We start from the raw sequence: 25,869 nt of genomic DNA on the forward strand, positions 1-25,869 counted from the left end.
TATTTTAGTACAAAATACACTATACTGTAGTATAGTAAATTCTAGTACAAAATACACTATACTGTAGTACAAAATATTTTAGTACAAAATACACTATACTGTAGTACAATATATTTTCATTGAAAATAAGCGACAAACCTAATTCTCAATTTTTTATGCCAAATTAAGAGTTTTTGACAGGAATATTAGTTGCACGAAATTTAGACCGTGTCCTTTTGAGGTTTGGCTCTCCCGAATAATATGCCTGCACATGTGCGTAAACAATGTACAATTTTTGGTGTTTCATCTTGACAATAAAGAAAGAATAGTACAAGGCATATGATGATCGATCTTACCCGACTATAACGTTTTTGCTTGCTTTCATTTAAGAATAATTAATAATTTTTGTAATAAAAAAGAAGGCTTAGAAAGAAAGGACGACACAAAAAACTAAAATTTAATGTAGACAGAATATTAACTCGCTCGTACATCGCCTCATTGAACATTGAAATGAAAATACAGATACTACGCGATATATAGTACATATGTCAAATCATATATTCGCGAAGTATAAAAGGATTCGTTCAAAATCCAGGCAAGTGTTAAATTTTAAATGAAAATTGTTAATGCAAAATTATTTATATGCGTAGTTCAAAAATTCATCAATATTATCAAAAACGATATAAGTGAAAATAAACAATTTGCATATGCTTGTGTGTATGTGTGACGCTTGTGTTGAGTTGCATGCCTGTATGCAAGCCGTACACGTTAATAAATTTCATAATTTTGAATAAATACTTGTGGTTTTGAGAGAATATATAATTTAGTTTTTTTTCGTTATTACATATAAATATTCAACCATCAAAGTGCTATTTTTAACAAACAAAAAATTTTTCCATATTAAATAATAATAATATCCGCAATTACTTATATTTAAAAATTTTTACGTCATATTCAATATAAAATATAATCTATAACATTTTCAGCTTAAATAATTTAAATATTTTTTCAATTACAAGTACGAGTTTGGCGATTACTAAACCAATGTTCGCGGGTTCAAATCTCAAGGGCGGTCAACTTTACTTCCGTCGTAGCTATAGTGAGTGCTCAGTGGTCAAGGCCATCATCTATGCAGATTGGTCATACACCCATTCCGCTGCCTCCAACTTCTTATCTTTCTCTCTTCGCTCAACTTCTTTCTGATCATTACCGTGTTGCAGGGTATTGGGTCATTAAAAAAAAAAAAAAATATTCAAGTGTACCGTTATCGGTACACATCTCAGACAGTATTGTGACATGATTACATTGTCTGCTATGGTGTCAACAATTATTTTTTGGATTTTAATATCTTAATTAAGCTTGTATTGCGCTTGCACATGCATTTTAAAGTGTAATGAAAGCGATATACACATAAAATAAAAGAAAATCCTCGTGCTCGAAAAGAAATTATGTGCACATATATTTGCAATACCTTCGTAAGTATGCTATATTTCTCCAATAAAAGCAAAGAAGCAGCGTTCGAGTTTTGTCGCAGGTAATAATAAAAACAAAAACAGTTTGTCTTAATATCGTTTCCTGATTGTCTTTCTTTTTTCTCTAACAAGTAAAGAGATATCTCCTTTATTGTTATTTATTCTCTCTATGGTAGTGCTAGCTACCTTTTGCAAAGACATGGCATAATACTTTTTGTCTAACCTAAAACAGAGTAAAGATCTTTCAATTGTATGAATAACGAGGCATGATCCTCATTGTCATTTTCACTTCGTTTATTTAAATTGAGTGAAGACGGGACAGGATCTGAATGATGAACTAGCGCCAGGGAAAAAAAATCAAATTTACGTAGTAAACGTACTTCCATGATTTTTGCATAAATCTCAACTTTTCAATCTTACATTAATTTCGTTAAAGACACAACTCAATGCGTAATATTTCTCTTCCTCTCTCTCTTTTCTCTCTTAAATGAAATATAGATTATAGTTGATAAGAAGAAAAATTTCAGTGTACCCAATGCAAAAATGGTCACGCTTTGATTGTATATGTAAAAGGAACTAAGGCTGAAAGTAGAATCAATTATAAAGTTGTCTTTCACATTCTACTCTTGACTTGTGGATTTGTGTTCAGGTTACAAAAAAAAAATGTTTATTTGCAACACAATTTGGGATATACCTGAGGATTATACAGAAAATGATCCCAAAAAAAATGTGTTCTTTTCTGTCCTGAAGACTCGTATGCGAAAACTTAAAATTCAAGAGTACAAAACACTTAACTATTTTTGAATACAAGTATAAAGAAGAACAAAGGCAAAAGTGGCATAAAGAAAAGAAAAGTCAAGACTTAAGGTATAGCGAAACTCATAATAATTCATTAAGTGAAATAGTTCTTTTTTTTTTTTTTTTTTTTTTTTTTTTTTTTTTTTGTTGCTTTCTAAGCAAAATTTCCTCAAGTGGGTTAATTTAAAATTTGCAACTATACTTTAATAAGTATAGCAAAACAGTTTACGTAATTAAAATTTTATCTTTATGGAACAATAAAAATTGTTCAACGAAAATTTCTTTGGAATTTTGCCAAAAGTACATACCATCGTATCGCCTATATGTACAACTAGCAGCATGGCAGCGAAGGGTTTATTATTTAAGGATTTGCATTTATTTTTATTATTATTATTTGCATTTTTCTATAAAATTTCGTATATGCACATATATATGCGAAATATATCTTGTTACGTAAATTTAGAACATGAATGGTGCATGTGTACGAGTGACCTATTTTGTGCAACAAAAAAAAAAAAAAAAACAAACGGAGAAAATCAGTTAAAACATTAATCTTTTTGTAAATTATGCATGAATGTCATGAAATGCACATATGTGCATATATATATATATATGTATATATATGTATAATTATTTCAAAAGCACCGCCCAAGGTTAAAGGTAGATTAATTCTATTGTTCAGCTTGTAACATTTGCATATCGTTTATTGCAATTTGAATGTCTACCTTCTCAGTCAATTATCTCTTACCCAAAATTATACTTCTTTCCACATTTGAACATCTGTACGTTCGTATGTTTCGTTTCATATATTTGTCCAAGCATCTATTCCATTCTTGTATTTGTCAATTTTTCTTTCATAAAAATGCTAAGATGAAAATTTCAAATTTAATCGATACATTTTCTATTCAAAGTCAAACGAGAATAAGGCTCATCAGAGAAACACGTCCAGAAAATCATGATATAATGTTTCATCAATGAAAATTTTTAATATCTATTGCATATATAGATTTGAAATAAATTGAAATAGAAAATGAAACTAGGGATGTAAACATGAAAGTGGACTTGGCTACGTGTAGAGGACATAAATGTTTAAAGCTGTGTTTTCTCTTTTATATAGCTTTGACATCTGGCAATAATAATAAATAGTGAATAAATACGTATCGCAGCGTAAATATAGGTTTTCTAAGAACGAAAATACCGATTATTACGCTAAATAAATACCATTTGCTGGCAGCATTTATTCAAATGATACGAAAAAAAGTTTTTTTTGCATCGTATCCTAACTGGGCATGAAAAGCGAATTCATTTTGAGATTCGAACAAACATTTATGGATGAATTGAGATCTAGGATTCAGATTGACTACAGGACTGGAATCGGTATTTGGCAGCAAGATGGTTTTCTCTATTTGGTGAGGCCATAAAAGCGTTGTCCGTCCGTCCGTCCATCAATCGGTACAGCGATATCGTTCGCAATATGATGGTAGCGCTCAAGTGGTCAATGGTAGAACATGCGATTTACCAAGCTCAAGTCCTTCCGATTGTCATTTATTTGCAGCAACGTAATACGCATTTGTTGAGGAGTGCTTCACACTTCTTTTCTTCTTACACGGTTTCGCCGCCGAATAACGACGTTTTTTTCTTTTAACGCGGCAGCCTACCGATAGGCAATGCTTTGAACACAATTTTTCTATTGTTCTCACACAATAAAAGTATATTTTCTATACAAAAGTCAGCTCTGATATTTACGCTATATAAAAGTGCGTCCTTCAAGCAGCTTAAACTGCACTGGTATTTTGAGCGACTTTCCTTTACATGTGTACATCAGATCGAAAGAATTGCTTTAAAGGAAATATATTGTATGTATGGGTGTGAGAATATATTGTTATAAACACCACTGTTTGTTTTTTTCCATAACGCCTAAAAGGAAGCTTTCAGAGACCCTATAAAGTATATATACTCTTGATTAGCATGAAATTCCAAGTCGATTTAGCCATATCTGTCCGTCTGCGTGTTTGTGTGGTATATGCCGCTCTCTTGGCCGCAAAAATGAGGATATCGACTTCAGAATTTAGTAGAAACGTGGGAAGTTTCTGCACGCAGGTTGGTAATGAAACTAGGCCAAAACGGTAGAATTGGAAGCGCGCAGTGGAGCGCAAACTGAACGCAACTCAGTTTTCTTTAACAAAAATTTTTGAATTTTTTCTCGTTACTCGGAAATTATTTAAGTTAGAAATCTGAAATTTTCGATATTTACTCTACGATGCAATCTACTACTTACGTGCAAGAATGGAAAGCATCCCAAATGCCCACGCAAAGCTACAAGTGATTAAACTTTGTTTTTATTTTCACTCTTTTGAGATTTTATGCTTATTTATCATAAGCCAAACAAGACCGAATGTTAGAAACTATTTTGTACACTCCTTAAATACCTAACTAAACATGGGTTAATTTTAAAATGAATATGGTGTGCATCGCAACTATTTTTTTCTTAATAACAATAGCGATATGGGTATCAAGTGCAGGAACTTGGAGAGTAGAATACGAAAAACATAGCGATGGGTATGCGAGATTCGGCCCCCGCCGAATATAGCTTTCTTGCTTGCTATTACTTGTTGTTAGAAAACCAGTACAAGAAAAGCAATATATGTTCACTAAGACGAGTACGCAGGACGTAGGAGAACTTCCCATTCGTGCTGCAATAGTGTATCGTTGACAACAATTGCAACAATTGGCCAAAATGGGATTTTCAATCAATTTCTAGGGTAGCCATAATATGGTAACCGTTATTGCCGATCTTTATTGCAACAATACGTCGCACAATTAGTTCAATTGACAGCAACGGACATCTGCAGTAACAATTCTAATTTTAGAAGCCCGTAACTACATCTTGCTGATTCCACAATATGTTTAGCAAGACTGTGGCTATGATTATTCCGCTTCGGCGTCGACGTCGATGCGCGTCTCCTCGACTAACCCAAGACATTTTGCATTTGGGATTGTCATAGTAAATCCACTTTTCATCGGCAGTCACGATACAAATCCTGGTTAATTTTGCATCTACTACTTTCGCAGATATTTATGCGAAATCTCGCAATGATATCCTTTTGCTATATTAAATCTTTTCCGATATCCGCCGGTCCTTAGATGAAACAAGTGCACTTTCAACTTTTAAGTATTCCATCACTCAACATCAATCTTCTAAATGAATTTTTGCAAAGTCCCAAAAACGAATGAAAAGACGAAGCCTCTCGTTCCCATTTCAGGGATCTACAAATCGAAGGGCAGCACAACGACTTTTCTGAGATCGCACCATACAATCAGTTATCTGTTCAAAAAATCCCCTATGTTGGAAGTCGTTTTAATCATATTCAATATTCCATTTATCAACAAGTCATATATCCTTTAATAATATCCTATCATGATATCTTCAATTATTTAGTTGTAACATATATATGTATATGAGAGCATATTCACTTTCATGAATATACTCCTGAAATATTTCAAATTTCTTAGAATATCTCAGGCAATGCAATGAATTTCATTTCACATTTATTCCTAATGCGATATTAAATAATTTCTACAGATACCCTTATAATATATATGTAAGTAAGTCTATATGTTTAAGTATTACAATCACATGGCATAACAGATACGCACATTTATACGCTTACTTTTATAGATATATATATATATATATATATATATACATATGCACACTATATATATATATATATACACACATAAACATATAGTATTTATAAGTAACTCTCTTTGGAAAGAAAACATTTAGATACGTGAACACACACGCGCTTACCCAACGCATATTATTATGATGAAGAAGTTTTGTATACAAAAGCATATATACAGTATAGTATAAATTTCCATATGTGTAGCTTTTATGATGGCATGAATTTCTCTTTAATATATACACACAACAGGCATAAGTATATATATATATATATATATATATATATATATATAGATATATATATATGCATATATTACATCCATGTGTATAAAATGCTTATTTTTTACGTATTCCTCATCCGGTAACTTCAATCAATGTTTTTGTTATGTTTATATGTTCGCTCGTTCGTACGTTTCTTCTTGTAGTTCTTACGATTGAAAGACAAAAATGAAGAAAAAAAAAAATCATAATTCATATGAATGAATGAACGAACCACTCAAAACGTGCATACGTCCGGCATTTATATATATATATATATATATATATGTGTGTGTGTGTGTGTGCGCGCACTTATAAATACAAACGCAAGGACGGACAATAAATCTAAACAATCTTATATAAAAAAAAAAAAAAAAAAAAAAACAAGAGGAAGAAAACTTTTTTGCAAAATTCAGAAACTTTGTTCTCACTTACCCTCCTAGAATTCATTTATGGAACACATTTCCGCGATAATATATATTAAAAGAGATAAGAATAACTTTCTATACACTCTTCTTATATGCAACAAATTTTTGTTTCCTTTCGCACACCATCTAAACAGAAATAATTTACAGGCTTAAGCTAGTTTGCTTTAATATTCTTTTACATCAGAAATGGATTTAGGGATAAAGTAACTTATATAGGGGAATAATAATAGTATAATAAAATACTTTCACCAATTCTATACATGTATATAATAATTATAATGAGTCTAAAAAATATTAAGCCTAATTATATAAATAATATTAATTAGAATTAAATGTTAGTGAGTATGTGAGTTTGTGAGTTTGCTTCGAATACATATATGTGAGAGAGAATTATGAATTCGTAACGACTTATTTATTTATTTATTTATATGTAGACTCTACCTGCGACCCGTCGATGTATACGTATACATAATACCATTCTTTATCTATACATAAATTTATGCAAATATTTTAACAAAGGAATAAAAATTATAAGAATGCCGACAAGCATATTAAATAATGAATTAACTTTTTTTTTTTTTTGCGTACACCGCACTTTTGCATGCACATAATTACATAAATAATTCTATAAGATACATATATATATTTGTATTATTCCCCAATAATTAAGTAAAACTATTAGTAAATAAGTACTTAATAATGAAGAGATATGATTAAAACTTGAATAAAACAAAATTTTATACATTTAGAGAATGTTTACTTATTTTAGGGAATAAACTGCAAAACTTTATACCATAAAACATTTTCCCCTTTTTAATGTTGTCAAAGTTAATGTCGACACATGTGCATCATAATGCATAACATAACATTTCATTATATTCACACCGCAACCAGAGATGATGTTGTACACTAGAATTTTATTCAAGTGCTTAACAAGAAATATATATCACGAACCACCTCGTAAAGTATTTTTTTTTGAGATCAACTTCCAATTTAGCCCTGTCCGTCTGTCATCTCTACAAAAATGCATTTAACGCCTTCAAAAGTCTGTCTGGCTGTGAAAACTAATTTTGCATAGATGTGCATACTTAAATTTTCTGATTTACCGGATAGAATTTATTTATTTTATTCATTAGCTGGCATTGCGTCTACGCGAATCCAGCTAATTTGTTACTTTGATGAAGAGAGGATGGGTTCAAAGCGAGGGTCAGAACAAAAAAAAAATGTGGCATTCTGCATCAATTTGCCTTCGTTTTGAATCCCGCATTTTATGGGTTAATGAACAAAAAAAAAGAAGAAAACACTTAAACCTATTTCGCAGTCGATAGCTGTACACATAATGTGTCAGTGAAGATAGATGCGATCCATTTCACGACAGCAACTTTGGTCATTTATTTTCATTTAGTAGGAGGCTATGCAGCAAAGAAATATAGCACAAACGCAGCATGATGAATGACGCCCTAACTCAGGAAGCCATAAAAATATTTGAATGGGGTGAGGTAAATAGAGTAAGCCATGATGCCAACAAAACTCAAAGCTTAACTCACAGGAATAGTGATGAACAACTTCTCTCTTTTTTTGGTAATGTCAGCGCAAAAGAATCGACAACTCTTAATGGTCTGGGGATGAGAATACAAAAGGATGTTCGTTGGACAGAACATGTATTCAAAGTATCGTAAGAGAAGCGGGGCACACTCAACGATATCCGGGGCCGACGGTTGCCAAATATTTGGTTTACATTGTTTTCTCCGTCATTTTAATGCCACAATGCTTAATGGAAAGTAATATAACGAAACTAAGTAAGCGAATGATTCCATTTGTTTTTCGCATCCACAATCAAATGAAAATTACATATGCGAGTAAATGCGTAGCAATTAATTAGTGAAACTCCATTACAAAAATTGCTATCATTAGCATGCCAGTCGATGCTTTATTTGATTTGTATCAGCATTTGCCGACTAACGAGATAGATAGAGACACATAACCTCAACTTTGACCAAAGAATTGCGACGAGGCTTTTACAAACATATCGAGATGTTTTGCTTCTTTTTTTTTTTTACTCTACTTTCGTTACGCATTTATGGGGTTATGTCGAATCTAAGGGGTTCATGTCGAATCTATTAAAAAAAAACTATTGAAAAGTAAAACAATCAAGTTGGGCAAGGAATTTCACTTGTAAATTATGAATATTTTTGAAATTAACTTAACATGATTAAGGAAAAATAGCACCTGCCTACTTCGCCGTTCCACCCGACCCCATTTCCGAACTATTGCAATAACGAACCGTATGCAGTACAATAATTATTTAAGCTATTATGTAATTTGAGAAGCTTCGCTTCAAATATAATAATGATGAATTAATATCATTCCTTTCATAATAATAATTACTATGTATATTTGACCCTGAAATTTCAATTTGTAAAAACATCTATTGTTTACAAATGATTTTGTGTTTGAAATATAAATTTATTCTCATTACATACATACGTAATATAATATATATATATATACATATAGATACATATATTGACTAAGAAAGATAAAGAGATACAAGAGAAATAAGTCAACGACAACGACAACGACAACAACAACCCACTAACCAGTCAACATATTAACCTCCCCACATAATGAACTGTGAACTCTTTTCCTTGTAGTTGTTATGGTTACAAGCGTGCAATTGCTTTTCACCCGCTACATATGCAAAACAATGAACATTTATCATGTTCTACATAATCAGCTTAACTTTATATGGTCATATAAAATGCAATAATGAAAATTCCCAAAAGAATAAAAAAGGAAAAAAATTATAATAATAATAATAATAATAATGATGATGATGATGAATATAATAATAATGACAACAGCCGCATGAACGCAGCCCTGTATGAACAGTCAAGGGTACAAAAAAAAATACAATAAAAAGAAAACGTGTGGCCAAGCAATTCATAACATGAATGAATGAATGCGTGCGATGTGTCGATGATGCTCCTGCTTATGTGACAGAACTTGAGCTTACAAAAAAAAAAAAAAAAAAAAAAAACAAAAAAAAAATACTCTTCCGGATTAAACAAATGAACAGATGAGTCAGGCCGAAGGCAATTGAAACAAAAGAGCTTTATTTTCAATTTAATCCAATTGAATAATCAAACGAATAAAGTTGAAATATACGCCTTTGCGCCTCAAGTGATTCAAATCGCTAAAGTCGAAAATTAATGGAGAAAATCAAAAAGTACCAACCAACAATGACAATAATCATCATCATCATCATCATCATTATCATCATCATCATCATCATCATCATCGTCATCACTAACATTACTATGCGATCGTATTAACCGTACAATAGACTGCCCTGGATATTGCTTTCGCCACAAATCACTTTAAAATCTTATATACACAAAAATCACTCTAACGAAAATAGAAGTTAACGAACCAAAATTGTTGTCACAACGTTAGCAAATACAGAGATGTATGTCAACAATTTTCCGATGAACAATTTTCACAAGCACATGACTGAAAGACTTCGAAACGAAACGAATGCCCATAGGGCGCAATCAGACAATGTGGCCTATGTATATCTACTTGCTTCACTATTGCCTGTTAAAATGAAAAATTTATTTAAACTCATACTCACACTCGATGCAATCAAATAAAGTCCTGTTGCTCTATATATATATATATATATATATATACGTATATATGTAATGGAAAACAAAAGCCAAAAGCAGCAACAACTCTTGTGTGGCATAAAAATTCAAATATTGAAGGAAAAAAAAAAATTACAAATACACACACACATACAAACATGCGCGCATATATATATATATATGGATGGGCTCATGAATATAATAAATTTTATTGACCATTTCACAACTTTTTCGAATGTGTCTATTAAAAAAAAATTATTTATTCAGTGGCTTATAGAGAAAACAGGCACTGTTGGCTGGGCAAAAAAATATTTACGGTCTCTTGGTAGTTAAAGTGTACAGGAAGTAAACAAATAACGTTAGATGGCTTTTAAAAACTGTGCAATTCCCAACTCTTTTTTTCCACGATTTTCAAATAACATTGTTCTCACCAACGCCTATTCCTACAAGAAATTTTGGTTCTAAAATACAATTCCGCCAAATAAATTTTTATAAAATTCTATTTTTGACAGTATTTTATGGAATTTTTTGTCTACAGCAACAATCGAAGATGAATTTCAGCTAGTAATTGCTGATTTAATTCGCTTTTTTTGCACGAATTTTTGGTTCTACGATAAATCTAAAAATAAAAAAATTTTCACTGTACATTAATTTTAATTTGTTTCATAAATATGTAATACGGATTTCATTATTACTTTTTTGCATGATTTTTTAGGAAAATATTTTGAGTTTTTTCATCTTACACCACATTTTAAAATTGTGGAACATAACCTCAAATTTACAATATGTCGCAAATTTTTTTTGCACGGATTTCTAAGAAAAGCAACTGCCGTGCAAAACTATGTTGGGTGTAAATAAAATAAGTGGGGCGCGCTAATTCTGGACTACGTGGTACATAGGTCCTCCAATGCAACTGCGATCGCGAAATCTACCTTCTTACGCTTTACCATTTGCTGCCATTTTTTTTTTTTTTTTTTGGCTATTGCTTCAATAATTGTTGAAATCTTGTTTGGTGCCCCGAAACAAGCTCAATAACCTTGTAATCGAATTCAACGCAGCTTAAACTGATATATCAAATTTTTTTTTATTATCAGTAACGGGAAATTTTGCAAATAAAGTCAAGGATATCGGAAACATTGACATTTTACGTTAACTGAGCTTTTTTCAATTGATTAGAAAGTTGAATGCAGCCTTCCTAGGAAAACATAACATATTAAGTAAGTAACTTCTAATTCTGTGCAATTTCTTCAACGATTACATGTATAATCAATGCTTTCAATTGATCCTCTTGGAGTAAAAAAAAAAAAAACGAAGAAAAAATTTGTTATATAAAATTCTGACGCATGATATCCAATAAATAACATAAGCTTTAAATGTCTGAGAAGAGTTTTTTTTTTTTCCTTATACTTAAATATATCGAAATTTTGTTTCAGTTTCCTAATTTAACATTTATTTAACAATTAAATTTAAATACAAAGAAGTAGCAAGACAACAATATTTTAAGTTATCATAAGACGAATTCATTTTCTTTGGTAGAGTTCTGCGGTCAACTGTCCGTGAACATTGAAAATATTTTCTTTGTTACTAAATATATGTTTTGATTATCATCATGGACCATGACACGTATTTATTCTTCCTCCTAATTTGCATTGGTCTCTAAATTAGTTTAACCATAACATAGAAATTTTCTCATTTGCTTATCTGTTATTAAAATCTTTCACTATAAGCGAAATAACTTCCAATGAAAATCCTTGTTAAAAAAAAAGGTCTGTTTTTATGTAATATATATACATATCTACAAATATGTGATATTGCATTTTTTGTCTTCTATTGGAGGCTAAAAACGCACGTGCCAGTAAAAAGCCCGCTTTTGCGATATTAATGGGAAGGTTCATAATTTATCCGGCAAACGCTCTACAGACGACCGCGCACGTGCTAAAATCCGTAAGGACAAACGGACAGATGAATTTTACTTACCAAACAGGCCAGACCTTGGCCAGTTTATATCCTGCCTTACCATCCTTCCGTCCTTCGATCCATTATCTTAAATGTTCGACTTGCTATTTAGGATAGATGCTTATAAGAGTACCGCTTATAAGAGTACGTAAGAGCGTTCACTTACATTTATTTACATTTAAAATTTTGCAATGTATGCATATGACAAATGCTGCACTTAATTCATAGCCCACATGCAACTTGATTCACCTATTTAATCAGTCAGTCAGTCACTTATTCTTATGATAGTTGTCACTCACCCAAGCGACTTGTGCTGCTTTAGCTATCAAGAATTTTTAAGTTCAGCATTGTTAAAATGCCTGTGGATAAATATTTTTATGAAAAGTACTCAAGTAATAATGCAAATGCAAAAGTAGATATTTGCATGCCCAAGCAAGCAGATGGCGACTGAAAATATTGTTTCTCTTGCCTTATAATATATATAGATATGTACATTATGCCCTACACTGTTACGGGTATTAAATATCTGTTATTAAAAGCAAATCGAAAGTTCATGGGATTTTTTTCAGTTGAAAGTAATTTCTTCTAAGCCCTTAATGCGGTAAAGTGGAAACGATAAGACTGATAAGCAAGGTCGATTTTTTTTTTCAACAATCACTCAGAGTTTGTCTGCTAAACGTGTAACATGATAGATCCATTACCGTCTCTCTTTAACGGCCGAGTGTTTAGCATAGCTACCACCACCCACACTAATCGTAATTACAGGATAGTATATCGCGATGTGAGGAGTTGAACCCGAGTACGCCGACGTGATTATACTCCTCAACTACTCAGCTACGCTATAAGCCAGGCAGAGGCGTACACGCTTCTAGAAGATAGAAGAGAAGACTTAGAAAGAGAAAATTTGCAGACCTTTGGCTTAGCAGATGTCGATACGGAAGATATTTCTTAGTTTTAGTGACGTCAGCAAAATTGGTTATTGAAAATCATAGAAGTTCGACTAACAATTCCATGGTTGTGGGTTCAAATCTCAAGCTCAGCAAAGTTTTCAATAAAATCAATAGCCTTAGACGCTTTTTGTTTCTAGACTTTAGTCTTGAAATTTATTTCTCTGGCTAAATTTTATAATAATAAAATATTGATGAAAATAAGATATCAATCTTACTACGTATGATCTTAACTATTGCCTCAATAAGAAATTTATTCTTAATTTTTTTCTCCTTTTATTTGAAGTCGAAGGTCAATTATAATTGGAAAAAAAAAAGGAAGAAGAAATTCCAAAATTTACTTCTTAACATAAATTGCATTGATCCAGTTTCCAAAGGACAACGAAGGTTCTATACACAATACGGATGATCGCACACGCCGGAATCACTTCTCAATTCCGTTGCCTAGTAGTAAAAAGTCGACTAAAGCATTTGAATAAGTTATGTTACGAATGTTGCGGTTTATTTATGCCTTAAGCATTTTATCTTATGACAACAATACCTCACATATTATGATTCTATCTAAACTGAACTGTTTTTTGTGGACACAAAAATTCGTTTCGAACCGAGCGTAGTTACATTTTTGTGTTTTCATTTCTACGTTGTTTTGATGTTTGGCTCATTGTTTTCTCTTTTTTTTTTTTTTTTTCTTTGTAATATTTTTCAATTTTTGTTTATCTCTCCAAACTAACTTCTATTTTCATTATTCTTCTCTTGAAATCCATTTAAACTAAAACAATAAAATTTTGCATTCAATTGCTCTTTGTTTTATTGTCCGCGTTTAACTTGCGGACAAGAAATTAAAAGCGAAATATGAAAAATATCAAAAAGAGTTTATATATAGAACTTTTTAGTACACATCGACGCCTTGTTTAAAAAAAAAAAAAAAAACACATTCTTATTTGACCTTATGCTACCAATTGATATTAGATTTCGAGCATATCATCATCATCATCATGATCATCATCAACATAATACAATGATTCGATTTTTGCTTTTGATGAGATAATATTGAGACGTTCCGTTAAATTTGTTATGAAATGTCCCTACGACCGCCGTAATTTAAAATGCAAGCGAGTTAGGAACCCCCACCCATAAGACAAGGCCAAACCCTTCGCCTAACTTCTTATCACTACTTAATACCAGAATTTATTTGTTGTTTTCACATAATCAAACATTGAATTGATGACAATCGTTATAGGGAAAGAAATTCCAAAAATCGACTTATACCGTTCAAACTCAGCAGATCAAAATAAAATGAAGAATTAGACCTTGCTCCCGCCCCATCCCATACCAGCTTTACAAAGTCATAATTTTTATCAAGAAACAACGAATATTGAACTTTTTTCAAAGTAGATCGCTATACTTGCCAATGAAAAAAAAAAACGGTTCAACGAATTTATTACTCTCGCTATTGGTTCGGATCAAAGGTATGTAACAAATTTTATCAAAGCATTTGGAAAATTGTGATCTGCAGTAAAATCTCATAAACACCCATCAAAGAGGACAGATAGAGAGGGAAATGTACTTAGCTCCTCCTACGTCGAGTATTTCTGACAACAATTCCTGAGTCGACATAAAGTCGACATTGTGGTATAGGGGTAAGTGAAAAGAAATTACTAGATCGATCCAAAAAAATGATATCAATTCGATTGGTATAAAAAACGTTGGTCCTTGGATATTACATACATTCTTATAAATGTACATTACCAGCCAAAAGTTGTGTGGCTTATAACATTATGGTATTACAAAAAGAATGTATCCCAAGCCCCAAATTATCGATACGATGAATTTATCTGTTCATCGATATGTTCAGCGTTTTCAAGCAGGACTACAATCTTAAAAGCATTTATCCTTTTTTTGTAAATTTTCCGTTTCCGTTGTCTTGGCGGTAAATTCTAAAAACTGCTAGATACATCCTAAGCTTCAGCAAAGGTTATTAAACATCACCATCTATGATGTAGCGAATTTTTTGACCTAAAAGAAGTACCATAAGCTGCACTTCATTTTTAGCGAAAAAGTGCAAACTACTTAAAAACAAATGATACGTTGACCAAAAAGTGAGGCCTATTGGCCAAGTTAAATTGCATGGATACATCGAAAATTATAAATATTTTTTTCTAAATTGGTATCACTATGACAGATGTCTGTGTGAAAGGTTATTACCGTTGAGCAAAGAAGTTGCTTTACATTTTGTTTGCTGAATGAAATGCGATAAGGATTGGAACTGCGACGCGTACGACCCGAAGAGAATCGATCAGTCGACCAACAATCGCGTAAAAGTTTATCCAAGACCGAAAAAACTGCGCCAAATTCGTTTAAAGTTCCCTTCAATTATAGTGGCGTTATGCACTATGAGAATTCTCTCCACCGCTCGAAACTCTTAACAGGGAATTGTATTTGAGTTCGAGGATTGCTTAGACGACAGTGAAATAGCTTTGGAATATTGTGTTATTATCATTATTATAATTATTATAAATTCTAGGACTAAAGGCTTAAAAAAACATTAGCATCCATTATCTGAGACTGTACCGCTTTATTGAAAACTCTACCCGCACTTGAGTTTCGAACCTACGATCATGAAGTTGTTCGTCAAAATCCTTAGCCTTACTCAGTTATTCAGGCGGATTTTGAGTAATAAATTAATTTAAAAAAGCAAATATTAATTGGTTTAAATTTTTGGACACAGTAGTACCTCTCAAAAAAGGCGTACAAGTCATCAGGAGAAAACTATTCATTAGGAATCCCGTTTTTTTCAAATTGCTATCTTAAATCTTTCGTTTTAACGCTTCCACTCGCCTCCTTCGCCTTGCTCTAAAGCCAATGCCTTCTGGAACGATACCAAAGCCATTTGGGAGCCTTTTACTATTCACTATTGACTTTCCAGGTTTACGCCCGGTGCTGAGTTGCGATCCTCAGAGCATTTCTTAACAAGTAATTCGTCATTAGAGAATTTTCGCGGTTAAGCGTATTCTCACCTTGTACGCTCCCTTTATATTTTTTTGCAAACAACAACAAACACGGTCCCATATTTTCGTGCATAACATTGCAATATTTCTAATAAATATTTTTCGACCTTTTTTTTTCTTCTTTACTTATGAACCCTTTGCTTCAACTTGTAATTAAATATTATTTGTCTTTCAAGCTTAAAAGGTACAATACAATGGACATAATCTATTAAAGAAAGCAATCACAATAAAACTATTTGATCGAAGCGAAATATAATTTCCCTCCTGCCGTATCGAGTAGTAAAATGAAATCTTTCATCGAATTGATGAATTGCTGCTTTATCACACAAATTATTGTAATTTAACAGAAAATTAATTACGTTATATATACGTTGTGATGGCAAATTAAATGGTGATAATCTACTGTACATTTCTTTTCTTTCTTATAATTTCGCTTAGCATAAGAGTAGTTCATAAGCGTTCAATTTCATTCAATGTTTCCTCTCTTCTCAGTTATTATTTTTCTTTTTTTTGGAAAATATGACTTTTTATGACTTATATTTATGAACGGACAGAAAATCGTAATTATGTCAGAAGAGAAGCAAAGAATTTCAAGCAAATTCCGTAAGTACTATACTACGTGTTCTTTATTCATAAATATAACGAATAAGGCAATGAATGTAAGACCTTTTCCCAGTAGGGGGTGCAAAAGTACTTCATCTCAACATAGGCAAAGGTTAATTTAATCGAAGCTATATGCAGGAGCCATAATTTCTTCAAAGACAAGATAAAGTGAAACGTGCTTTGAAGCCGCTTTCAAATGGAGGAAGACACGTTAATGAAAAATGAATTTTGCCAATCCTTGCTACGAAGCCTTTTCCTTCGATCCGTAGTTGTTTTTGCGCTACCTTTAAGTCTACGTCATGGCGACTTTTTTGTAAGGTTGGACTTACCTTAGTATACACGGAATGCATGATTATGACAAAGAAGAGTCAGCTCCATAGATCCTAATTACAGTTGTAAAGTAAAAGTCCTCTACGATAAAATTTGATTTTTTCCTCGGTGTGAACAACGCACACACGCTTGTTATCAATGAAAGCAATATCGCGTTTCTAAAAGAGGAACTCAATAGTGAAAATTAATATATATAGAATTTCCTGATTTGCTATCTAATCGTAATAGTTTGTCCAAAACGCTGTCCTTTTGCGTTTCAATAATGCCATTAAACAAAAATACGACGCTTATTAGAAGACTAATGTCTGCTTAATTCATTCTTTACAAGCATAGTTGGCAAAGAAGGAGGTCTAATATCTACGCGAAAGGATCATATTACTATTGGATGAGAAATCTAATGGAAAACCGTAAATATAATCATGGCGTAAACGGAGAACACATTCTATAAGAAAGAGAGGAAAGAAGATTAGTATGTGCATCTCGTCATATTCGTTACTGCATTGATTGTAAAAGTTCAATAGCGTATGTAAAGAAACTGTAAAACAATTTCTAGGAAAGTAAGGATCGACATGCTATGCGATAAACTCATCGTGGGTAGACATTAGTAAACAGATGCAGACTTTTATGTACATACAAGGGATGGTTGTGTCAATAATTGGGATGTTATCCAAAAAAAAAAAAAAACCAAAAAGAGAAATACACACACCTATACACGCATGAAATTTTCCAAAAAATGCTAGAGGGAACATGAAAACTACGTGTGACCAAGAATTAATGCCAAGTGATTCATGCAAAATAAGAAAGAAATGTGATCAAAAGCAATAAGCATAGGGGTTGGATGATATTTTGCACATTTTTATTTTTCATTTATTTACTCATATAAAATTTTCCGTTTTTCCGGAAGACGTCCATAAACAAATGCAAAAAATTAAAAAAAAAACATTAAATGAATTTTCTAAAGAAAACCGCATTAAACGATTTTATATACACTTGAGAAATATATAGATATGTGAATATATATATATATATAAATATATATATATATGTATGAAAGGAGAAGAAACAAAGTCGGTAATTGATGATGATGTTATTACACACGTTCATACTACTGAATAGCATTTAAACATACATTGTGTAAACAAGTCAATGTAGCCACTTACCGACACCGTATTTGTTGTTGGTTGGTATCCACATTTTGTTACTGTCTCACTGCTAATGCTGCTGCTGTTGTTGCTGCTATTCTTATTCTCTTAGATATAAATCGTAGGTAATGAACTTCAATTTAAACTATTTAAGGAAAGAGTTAAATTTTCGCGATTTCATTGCTCACAAAATTGTAGTATATTATCTCATGGCATATACAAACATCTTTTGATTATATTTTACTCAATTATTTATTGACTTTGGCTTTTGTAGAGAGTGTAGATTTTTCACGTTATTTTTTCCACTTTTACTTTTAATGTGCTTTATGAAGTTTTTTTGCATTTTTCTCTTTCATTTTTCTTTTGTTTGTTTTTTTTTTTTGCGTTGTTATTGTTGTTATGCTTACAGACAACAAAAAAAAAACATTCGCTGTTATTTTTATTTATTCCTTTTATTTTTCTTCACAGACAAAACAACTTTTTTTTAAAAATTTATCAGGATCTTTTTCGCTAAATAAAATATTTATCCAAAATAATTAATAGTTGATTAAAATTTATTTAATGGAAATTAATAATATTCACAACCGTGCTCGTAAATTTTCTACGGAAAGAAAATCGATAAATCTCTTCTAATTCACCACAATAAATTTTCGCACAAGCGTGCATATAATTTTATGCGGAATCAACTACGTTTTTAGCGTTTATTCCTAATCAAAATTTATTATTTTTACGTATATTATCGCATAAATAGATATTTAAGAAATTTTAAAAAATTTACAGCATATACACGCGCATTATATATCGCCCACCGTTCACACTTCGCACTTAAAAGAGACAAGAGACTGGAAAAAATCACGAAAATGTTTAGATTTATATTCATCATATTCGTGTAAGCAATTTCATTCTCTCCTATTTCTTTCTCTCTTTTCCACACTCCTCTCGGAGCGAGTAAACTTTTACAACAACAATGCCAGCAATACCTCAATAGTACCAAATAATCCCCTATAAATCCCCTATACATGCTGCCAAGTAATTCTCTCAGAGTATCGAAAGAGCGAGAGTATTGAAAGCAAAGAAATCTTCTCTCAAAAAATGTAAAATATTTTCTAACAATGGTAGTGAATATAATTTTTATGTTATCGAGTTAATAAACTTAACATTTTTTTCGTATAATTTTAAAAAATATCTGCATTCTCCTTTTCGTTGTTAAATTTAAGATTGAATATGCAAGAAACCAGGAATTTTTGGATTCTTGCTGCATTAAAATAATCAAAATGGTCAAAGTTAAATAACAATTAAAATTTGAAAAATGCAAGTTTTGAAAGGAGTTATAAAAGTCGAAATTAAACGACATTTTTAATGTTTTTTTTTTGCATTTCCTGTTTCATAAAGATTTCCTAACAAAAGAAAAAAGTTTCTGATAAATATTAAATAATATGCAATTAATGAAAATCGCAATAAAACCAGAAATTTAACATGTCCAATTTAACATGGAAAATGAATATAAATAAGTGACTCTCGGAGTTTTCTGAAAGGAGATTTCTTCATTTTCAATATTCTCTCTGCCTGTCTGTCTCTCTTTTTCTTAATTATCTGAGACGTATACTTGGCAGCATTAGAGGATTACTTGGCACTATTGAGTTGCTGCTGGCATTGTTATTGTAAAAGTATGTTTGTTCTGTAGGAAACTTCCGGGGGATAATCATATATGAAAAATTGAACTGTCGTTGTTATATTCAGCTCTTTGGCAAAAATGACTGCAAATAAACATGTAAACTAACTTTCAGCTAGGTGATCAGCTTCCTGGCTTTTCTTGCCAAAAAAGGAGTGAAAGAAATAGGAAACAGAAACACAAATCTGAAGAGTTTCTACACGTTTCGCTTTTTTCTCTTGCCATTAGAACTTGTGCTGCTTGAGCATAATATTTCAACTTATTAGGAGATTGTGCTCTTTGTCTAATGTATTTTAGTTCATTTTAAGAGTCTGTTCTTTCGAGATTGTGGAGGGAAATTCAAAGTGGGGACCTAAGCGGTAACAAGACTCTATGAATTACAATATAATGCAGCGCGATGTCTGACTACATATGAAAATAAAAAAATGGCAAAGTGAAATTGAAATCAATAAAAGGCAAATTTAGAAAAACTCAATATCTTTTTATGAAAAGATACAAATGCGGTAGGATAATAGAATAAAAGGAAATTATAAAGCGCCAGGCAGAATAAATGCATTTTCATCACGCATTGTTGCAGTAAAGCAATGCAGTAAGCAAGAAATCAGTTTTCTTGAGCGAAAAATGTTTCGCGCATGTTAGTAGTAACGAACATTATAATATTTACAGTTAATTGCAACAATAATTAGCAATGTTCAATATTCACATATTATTTTGAAATTATAAAATACTTGAATATTAACGATATGTTATCTTAGAAATGCTTTTTTCTGCCCTTTATATAAACCAATGTCAAGCAAACAACAATTGCGTTAAACGCATATATTATGGATTGTGCCAGTGTTTACACCGTTATTACAGCAGAAAAAAGTGCAAATACAAACAAAAATTTTGCAGATAAAAAATTATTTTCGTAATTAGCAACGTGTATAACTTTTAGCCACCATTAATATTTGATAAAAATAAGATGGAATAACTTTCAAACAACAAAAATGTTTGAAGAACAAAAAACTTTGAATAATAAAGGGAACGAAGAAACTGAAGAATATTTACCGTCATCTATCACAACATATGTTAAAGATAATCATATTGCGTCGGACGCAATTCCAATCGCAACAGAGAACGGTTTTGACTTATGTGCAGAATGGCTTAACAAAAGTGACGACCATTTATTAAGCGATGGAGAAAACAAAACTTTAAAAAACAAAGGGAACGAGAAACCATCTACAACAAAAAATGTTAATGTATTAAGTAAAAGCGCACGAAAGAGACAAGCATATTATGAAAAAAATGCAATTAGAACAGCTTCAAAAATAAAGAATGAGACAACTAAGAAACCCTTACCGGCATCTATCAAAGGAAGTGTTAAGGATAATTTGAATTCAAAGAGGAAGAAGAAAAAGGGGAAAGGAAAAATCACAACCGAAAGTGTCTCTGACTTAAAGTCAGATGGCTTCAGAGAAAAGGATGGTGGAAAAAAAGAAGAGAATAAGGAAGCTGAAGAATATCTAGCGGCGTCTACCGCTATTGATATTAATGATCATTCTGGTTCAGATACAGATTGGTATAATAAAGACGATGACGATTTATTAAAGGACGTGCAGAAAACTTTAAAGAAAAAAGATATTGAACAAAATGAAGAATACATACCACCTGTTGTAAAAGGTATAAAGAAGAATACTTCCAAGTATTATTATAATTGGCTCCGTCAAAAACTTTTCATTCATTTCTTCGTTTATGTTTCTTGTTACGTTTGAGCTGTCCAAAATATAACCTTATGAAAGCACAGACCAGATCTTAAAGATCTCCAAGAACCAAGATATTACGAATGTAATCATATGCGGTAGGTGATGTGATTTATTGAAAGTTTCTGCAAATGTTTTTTTCGATTTTAGCGAATATGTATACCATCTGATTCCTATCGTGTACAATCCGTTCTCTGTCATATAGATTAAAAGCGGCTCGCTTTTGACATATACAACTGATGTCGTATAGTCTGACTCTAGTTTTCATATGTTAAGAAAAAAAACTCCTCTTTAAGTTATATATCAACCAAGTTTTAGGAACTAAACTCCTCTTTCAATCGAACTCATATTCCAATTCCATATAAAATATTCTTCAATCAGTAAGAGTTATAGGTAAGTAGCTGCAACATTTTTCGTTAGTGGCTACAAATATTTCAATTAATTTTTTATCAAAAGAGTAATGCAAATTTTATATTTATGTTTATTTAGATGAATACAAAGTGGCTGCAGATGTTGATGTCGGACCAAGTAAAGTAAAAATATTTGTATTGCGAAAAATGAGCACCATGAACGGTATAGATATGTTTCTTTATGCACGCACCAACGATACAGTACCAAATTTCTATAAGGATCAGATTGCTCCGAATGATACTCAAGAAAGAGTGCTACTTTATACATACATCTTGGCGGCTATATGTCAAATGGCATTGCCTGGTTTTCAAGAGGAGTTATTAGAAAGTTTTATGTCAAATAATATTCTAATGGAACACTTTCGTTTGTTGATCAAGAAATTGTTCAGCAAATTTTATAAAGAATTATGGTCTTCACATACTAAAGAGATGAAAGAATTTTTAGAAAATGTCCAAACACTCCTAATGCAATCTTTTAAAGCAGGCTTGCTGAACGCGGAGGGTGTTAACTTGGTAAAAGATTTGTGCAAGATAGTGGAAACGAGTGATAATCCGTCAATAACTAGTATGCAAATTTCTATAGACTTCAACAAGAACCTAACGTACATTTTAAATGAAAACGACGCTGCAATAATGGATCAACCGAAATGCGAGGTATTAAAGTTGATGAGAGTGCCTTTAAAAGAAACAAACCCAAAAAATATTTACATTTATATATCTAATTTCAGTTTTATCCTACATTGGAAGAACTCATGGAGCCATATACGCCGAAGAAACCCTATAGGGGAGAATTCACAAAGTTCAAAGATGTTCGCGATTACATTGAGAAACACATGCAATGGCTAAGAGAGATGTTTAAAGATCCTTTACATAAATATGTTCATCAGATGAAAAAAGATGGAAGCAATCTAAAAAAAAAAAAGGGACCCCACCTTTACAAGGAAGTTTCAATTATTTTAAATGAAAAATATTTCGAAGCTGATCATCATGAATTCGTGTTTGTGGATGCATTGGGCTCCGAGAGATCATGCAATGAATGCAAAGTACCGCGTAGTTTATATGACCAGTTATCGCGTATTAAAATCGGCTCCCTATTATGTTTTAGCACAAATACGGAATTCGATAATCTTATTATGGCTACTGTTATATATACACATGAAGATTGCTTATGGAATGGCTATGTAAATACTATTAACGAAATGCTCTTACTTACAAAAACGCTCCTTAATCTTTTATTTTATTACTTAATAGCTTGCCATTGAAATTGTAAAACAGTACAATATTGGTAATATTTTCCAAACAAAATTGTTGATGTTCGAAACGCCCGTCTTTTATGAAGCTTATAAAAACGCCTATAGTTACCTAAAAAACAGTGACGATCGAAATTTTCCTTTTCAAAAGTATATAGTATTTGGCGAGGTAATATAACATAATAAAATTTAATAGAGAATTTGATATAATTTTAAGAAAATATGTTATACGTATTTTGCAGACTGAATCGCAACCACCTGCTTATCTAGATGAGAAAAAGATATATGATTGTGATGGCATTGGTTTGCAACCTTTAGCAAAGCAAGTGCCAGAAAAATTATTTAATTTGAATGAATCGCAAAGGAAAGCATTTGTGACAGCCCTGGGCCGGGAGCTAACACTGATACAAGGGCCTCCCGGAACTGGTAAAACTCATCTCGCCATTCACTTGGTGAAAACTCTTATAAAAACTGCCCATACACCGATCATTTTATTAAATTTTACTAATCAAACGTTAGATAAATTTATAATGAAATTATCAGAGCATACAGATAGCATAGTACGTTTTGGTAGTAATTCTCGTAGCCCTGAAGTGGAGAAATTTCTCGCACGCAATGTTGATTACGAAAAGAACAGTTATCGCCTAAATAAATTATGGTACATACTTAAGGAAGAATTTAGAAAGCAATTTCAAATAGTGATAATTAAGCAGTCAGAATTTGATGGTACGCATGATAACTATGAAGACATCAGAAATGCCTATAACCAGTTAACAAAAACGTATGAGAAAATTCAGACCTTACGAACTTTATTTCAATATTATGTTGCAAGAAAAAAGTTTATCGTAGCGATGACAACAACGTTTGCGGCAAGAAATAATTTTTTATTTCACTTATTAAGAAGTTCAATCGGTGCGTTCGTAACTTTTTTAATCCGATATTTTACTGTTTTTATTTAAACGTTATGATTTAATTTTCAGTTATATTTGAAGAAGCTGCCGAAATTTTAGAATCCCATGTTGTGTCTTCTTTAACACCGTACACCCAACATGTGATTATGATAGGCGATCACCAACAATTAAGACCCTACTGCAAAAAATATCCATTATGCCTATCATTATTTGAAAGACTTTTTATTTTGCAGAAGCAACCACTAGTTTTAACAACTCAATATCGTACGCGTATCGATATAGCGAGTCTTTTAACACCGACAATCTACAAAAAATTAGATAACGATGATAGCGTGTCTTTATATCCCTCCGTCAGAGGAATGGCGCAGAATGTTTACTTTATGTCGCATGCCCATAAAGAAAAAAACACAGACGGAAAAGAAACCTCTATGTATAATGTGTTTGAAATTGATGAAATTATCAAATTAGCGCAATATCTTATAAAAGTTGGTGAATATTCCGCAGAAAGTTTCGTCATACTCAGTCCATATTCTAATCAAATAAATCGCATAAGAAACGAAGTAAGATGTATATATATTTTCTGTAAAAATCATACGTTAATATGAATTTTTAATTCGTTTAAAATATATGTTTTAGCTTCTTCGGGATAAGAATTTGAAGTTTGTGAAAGCTTGCACAATAGACGCATATCAAGGCTTAGAAAGTGATATCGTCTTACTTTCGTTGGTGCGTGCTGGAAAAACAATTGGTTTTCTTAAGGATCCTCATCGTATTTGTGTCGCATTATCCAGAGCAAGATATGGTTTATATATGATCGGTAATTTAACTCTATTAAGCAAACGCAGTTCGTATTGGTTACGAATTCAGCGATATCTTTTAAAACAAAATGCCGTGGGCGACAAGTTCCCTCTCAACGATAATTCTGTGGTTACTGTTCCGAAATAGTTTGCTTAACGCCTCTCTGTATACAATTTTGTCTTCGACTGGTTCCTTCCTGCGCATAATTCTACGTGACTGTGAGTCACATCGTGACATAATAATAAATATAAAAAATATTGTTAATATAACGAACTAATTGCATTTGCATCTCTGTAATCTTGGATTGGCATTGCCAATTTTTTTTCTATTTTCAAAATAAAGGTGCAAATTTATATTGAATATGTGTTGTACTTTACGGGTAAGAAGCAAAAAACGCGGAAAACGATTTTGTAGGCGATACTTTCATTGTTACGAATGGGAGAATATTTACCACAGATCCTACACAGTTGGGCAGGTGGGCAAACAAAATTTATACACTTTGTGGGAATTTTGAAGTTTGCTCCTGCGCGTTATAAAGGTACTGGAAAAAAAAAAACTTAAATTTTAATGCACTACAATATTAGGTAGGCGTGGTCAATTTTTACCATTTCTGTCCAGTCTTTATGAGAAAAAAGCAAAAACTCAATTTCTTATAAATTCGATTTTCCATATTTTTCATCTTGAAAATTTAATGAGAAGCAAACGGACCTCTCATTGGGTTAAACTAAAATGAGACGGACGAACTATTTCTTATAGTCAATTCTGAATGTTACGCTAATCAGGGAATAGCAATTTTTTTGATTATCATCGATTTCAGTTAAAAAAAAAAA

General features: G+C 31.9%; 2 protein-coding genes across 3 annotated transcripts in view; one reads left to right on the forward strand and one right to left on the reverse strand.

Moving 5' to 3' along the window:
- LOC119635159 (dedicator of cytokinesis protein 3) overlaps positions 1–18,616 on the reverse strand; it is a 68,297-nt gene extending 49,681 nt beyond the window's left edge. For both annotated transcript variants that reach the window (XM_038029786.1, XM_038029784.1), the window contains exon 1: positions 18,275–18,616. In XM_038029786.1, the coding sequence (XP_037885714.1) occupies positions 18,275–18,308 (34 nt within the window). In that variant the 5' untranslated portion in view covers positions 18,309–18,616. The remainder of the gene's footprint in view (positions 1–18,274) is intronic.
- Positions 18,617–20,683: 2,067 nt separating this feature from the next.
- LOC119634921 (NFX1-type zinc finger-containing protein 1) lies at positions 20,684–25,364 on the forward strand. The gene is made up of 7 exons (XM_038029357.1): positions 20,684–21,590; positions 22,160–22,734; positions 22,809–23,261; positions 23,332–23,499; positions 23,573–24,242; positions 24,311–24,801; positions 24,878–25,364. Exons 1-7 carry the CDS (start codon positions 20,918–20,920, stop codon positions 25,184–25,186), a joined length of 3,339 nt encoding a protein of 1,112 aa, XP_037885285.1. The 5' UTR covers positions 20,684–20,917; the 3' UTR covers positions 25,187–25,364.
- The last annotated feature ends 505 nt before the right edge of the window (positions 25,365–25,869 follow it).

Source organism: Glossina fuscipes, unplaced genomic scaffold (genome assembly GCF_014805625.2).
Source record: "Glossina fuscipes isolate IAEA_lab_2018 unplaced genomic scaffold, Yale_Gfus_2 3, whole genome shotgun sequence".
NCBI classification, from domain to species: Eukaryota; Metazoa; Arthropoda; class Insecta; order Diptera; family Glossinidae; genus Glossina; species Glossina fuscipes.

Coding starts and splice junctions, on each gene's coding strand:
- LOC119634921 (XM_038029357.1), top strand. CDS start 20,918: ATGTTTGAAGAACAAAAAACTTTGAATAATAAAGGGAACGAAGAAACT. Junction 22,735..22,808: donor TGGATCAACCGAAATGCGAG/GTATTAAAGTTG, acceptor ATCTAATTTCAG/TTTTATCCTACATTGGAAGA. Junction 23,262..23,331: donor ATTGCTTATGGAATGGCTAT/GTAAATACTATT, acceptor ATTACTTAATAG/CTTGCCATTGAAATTGTAAA.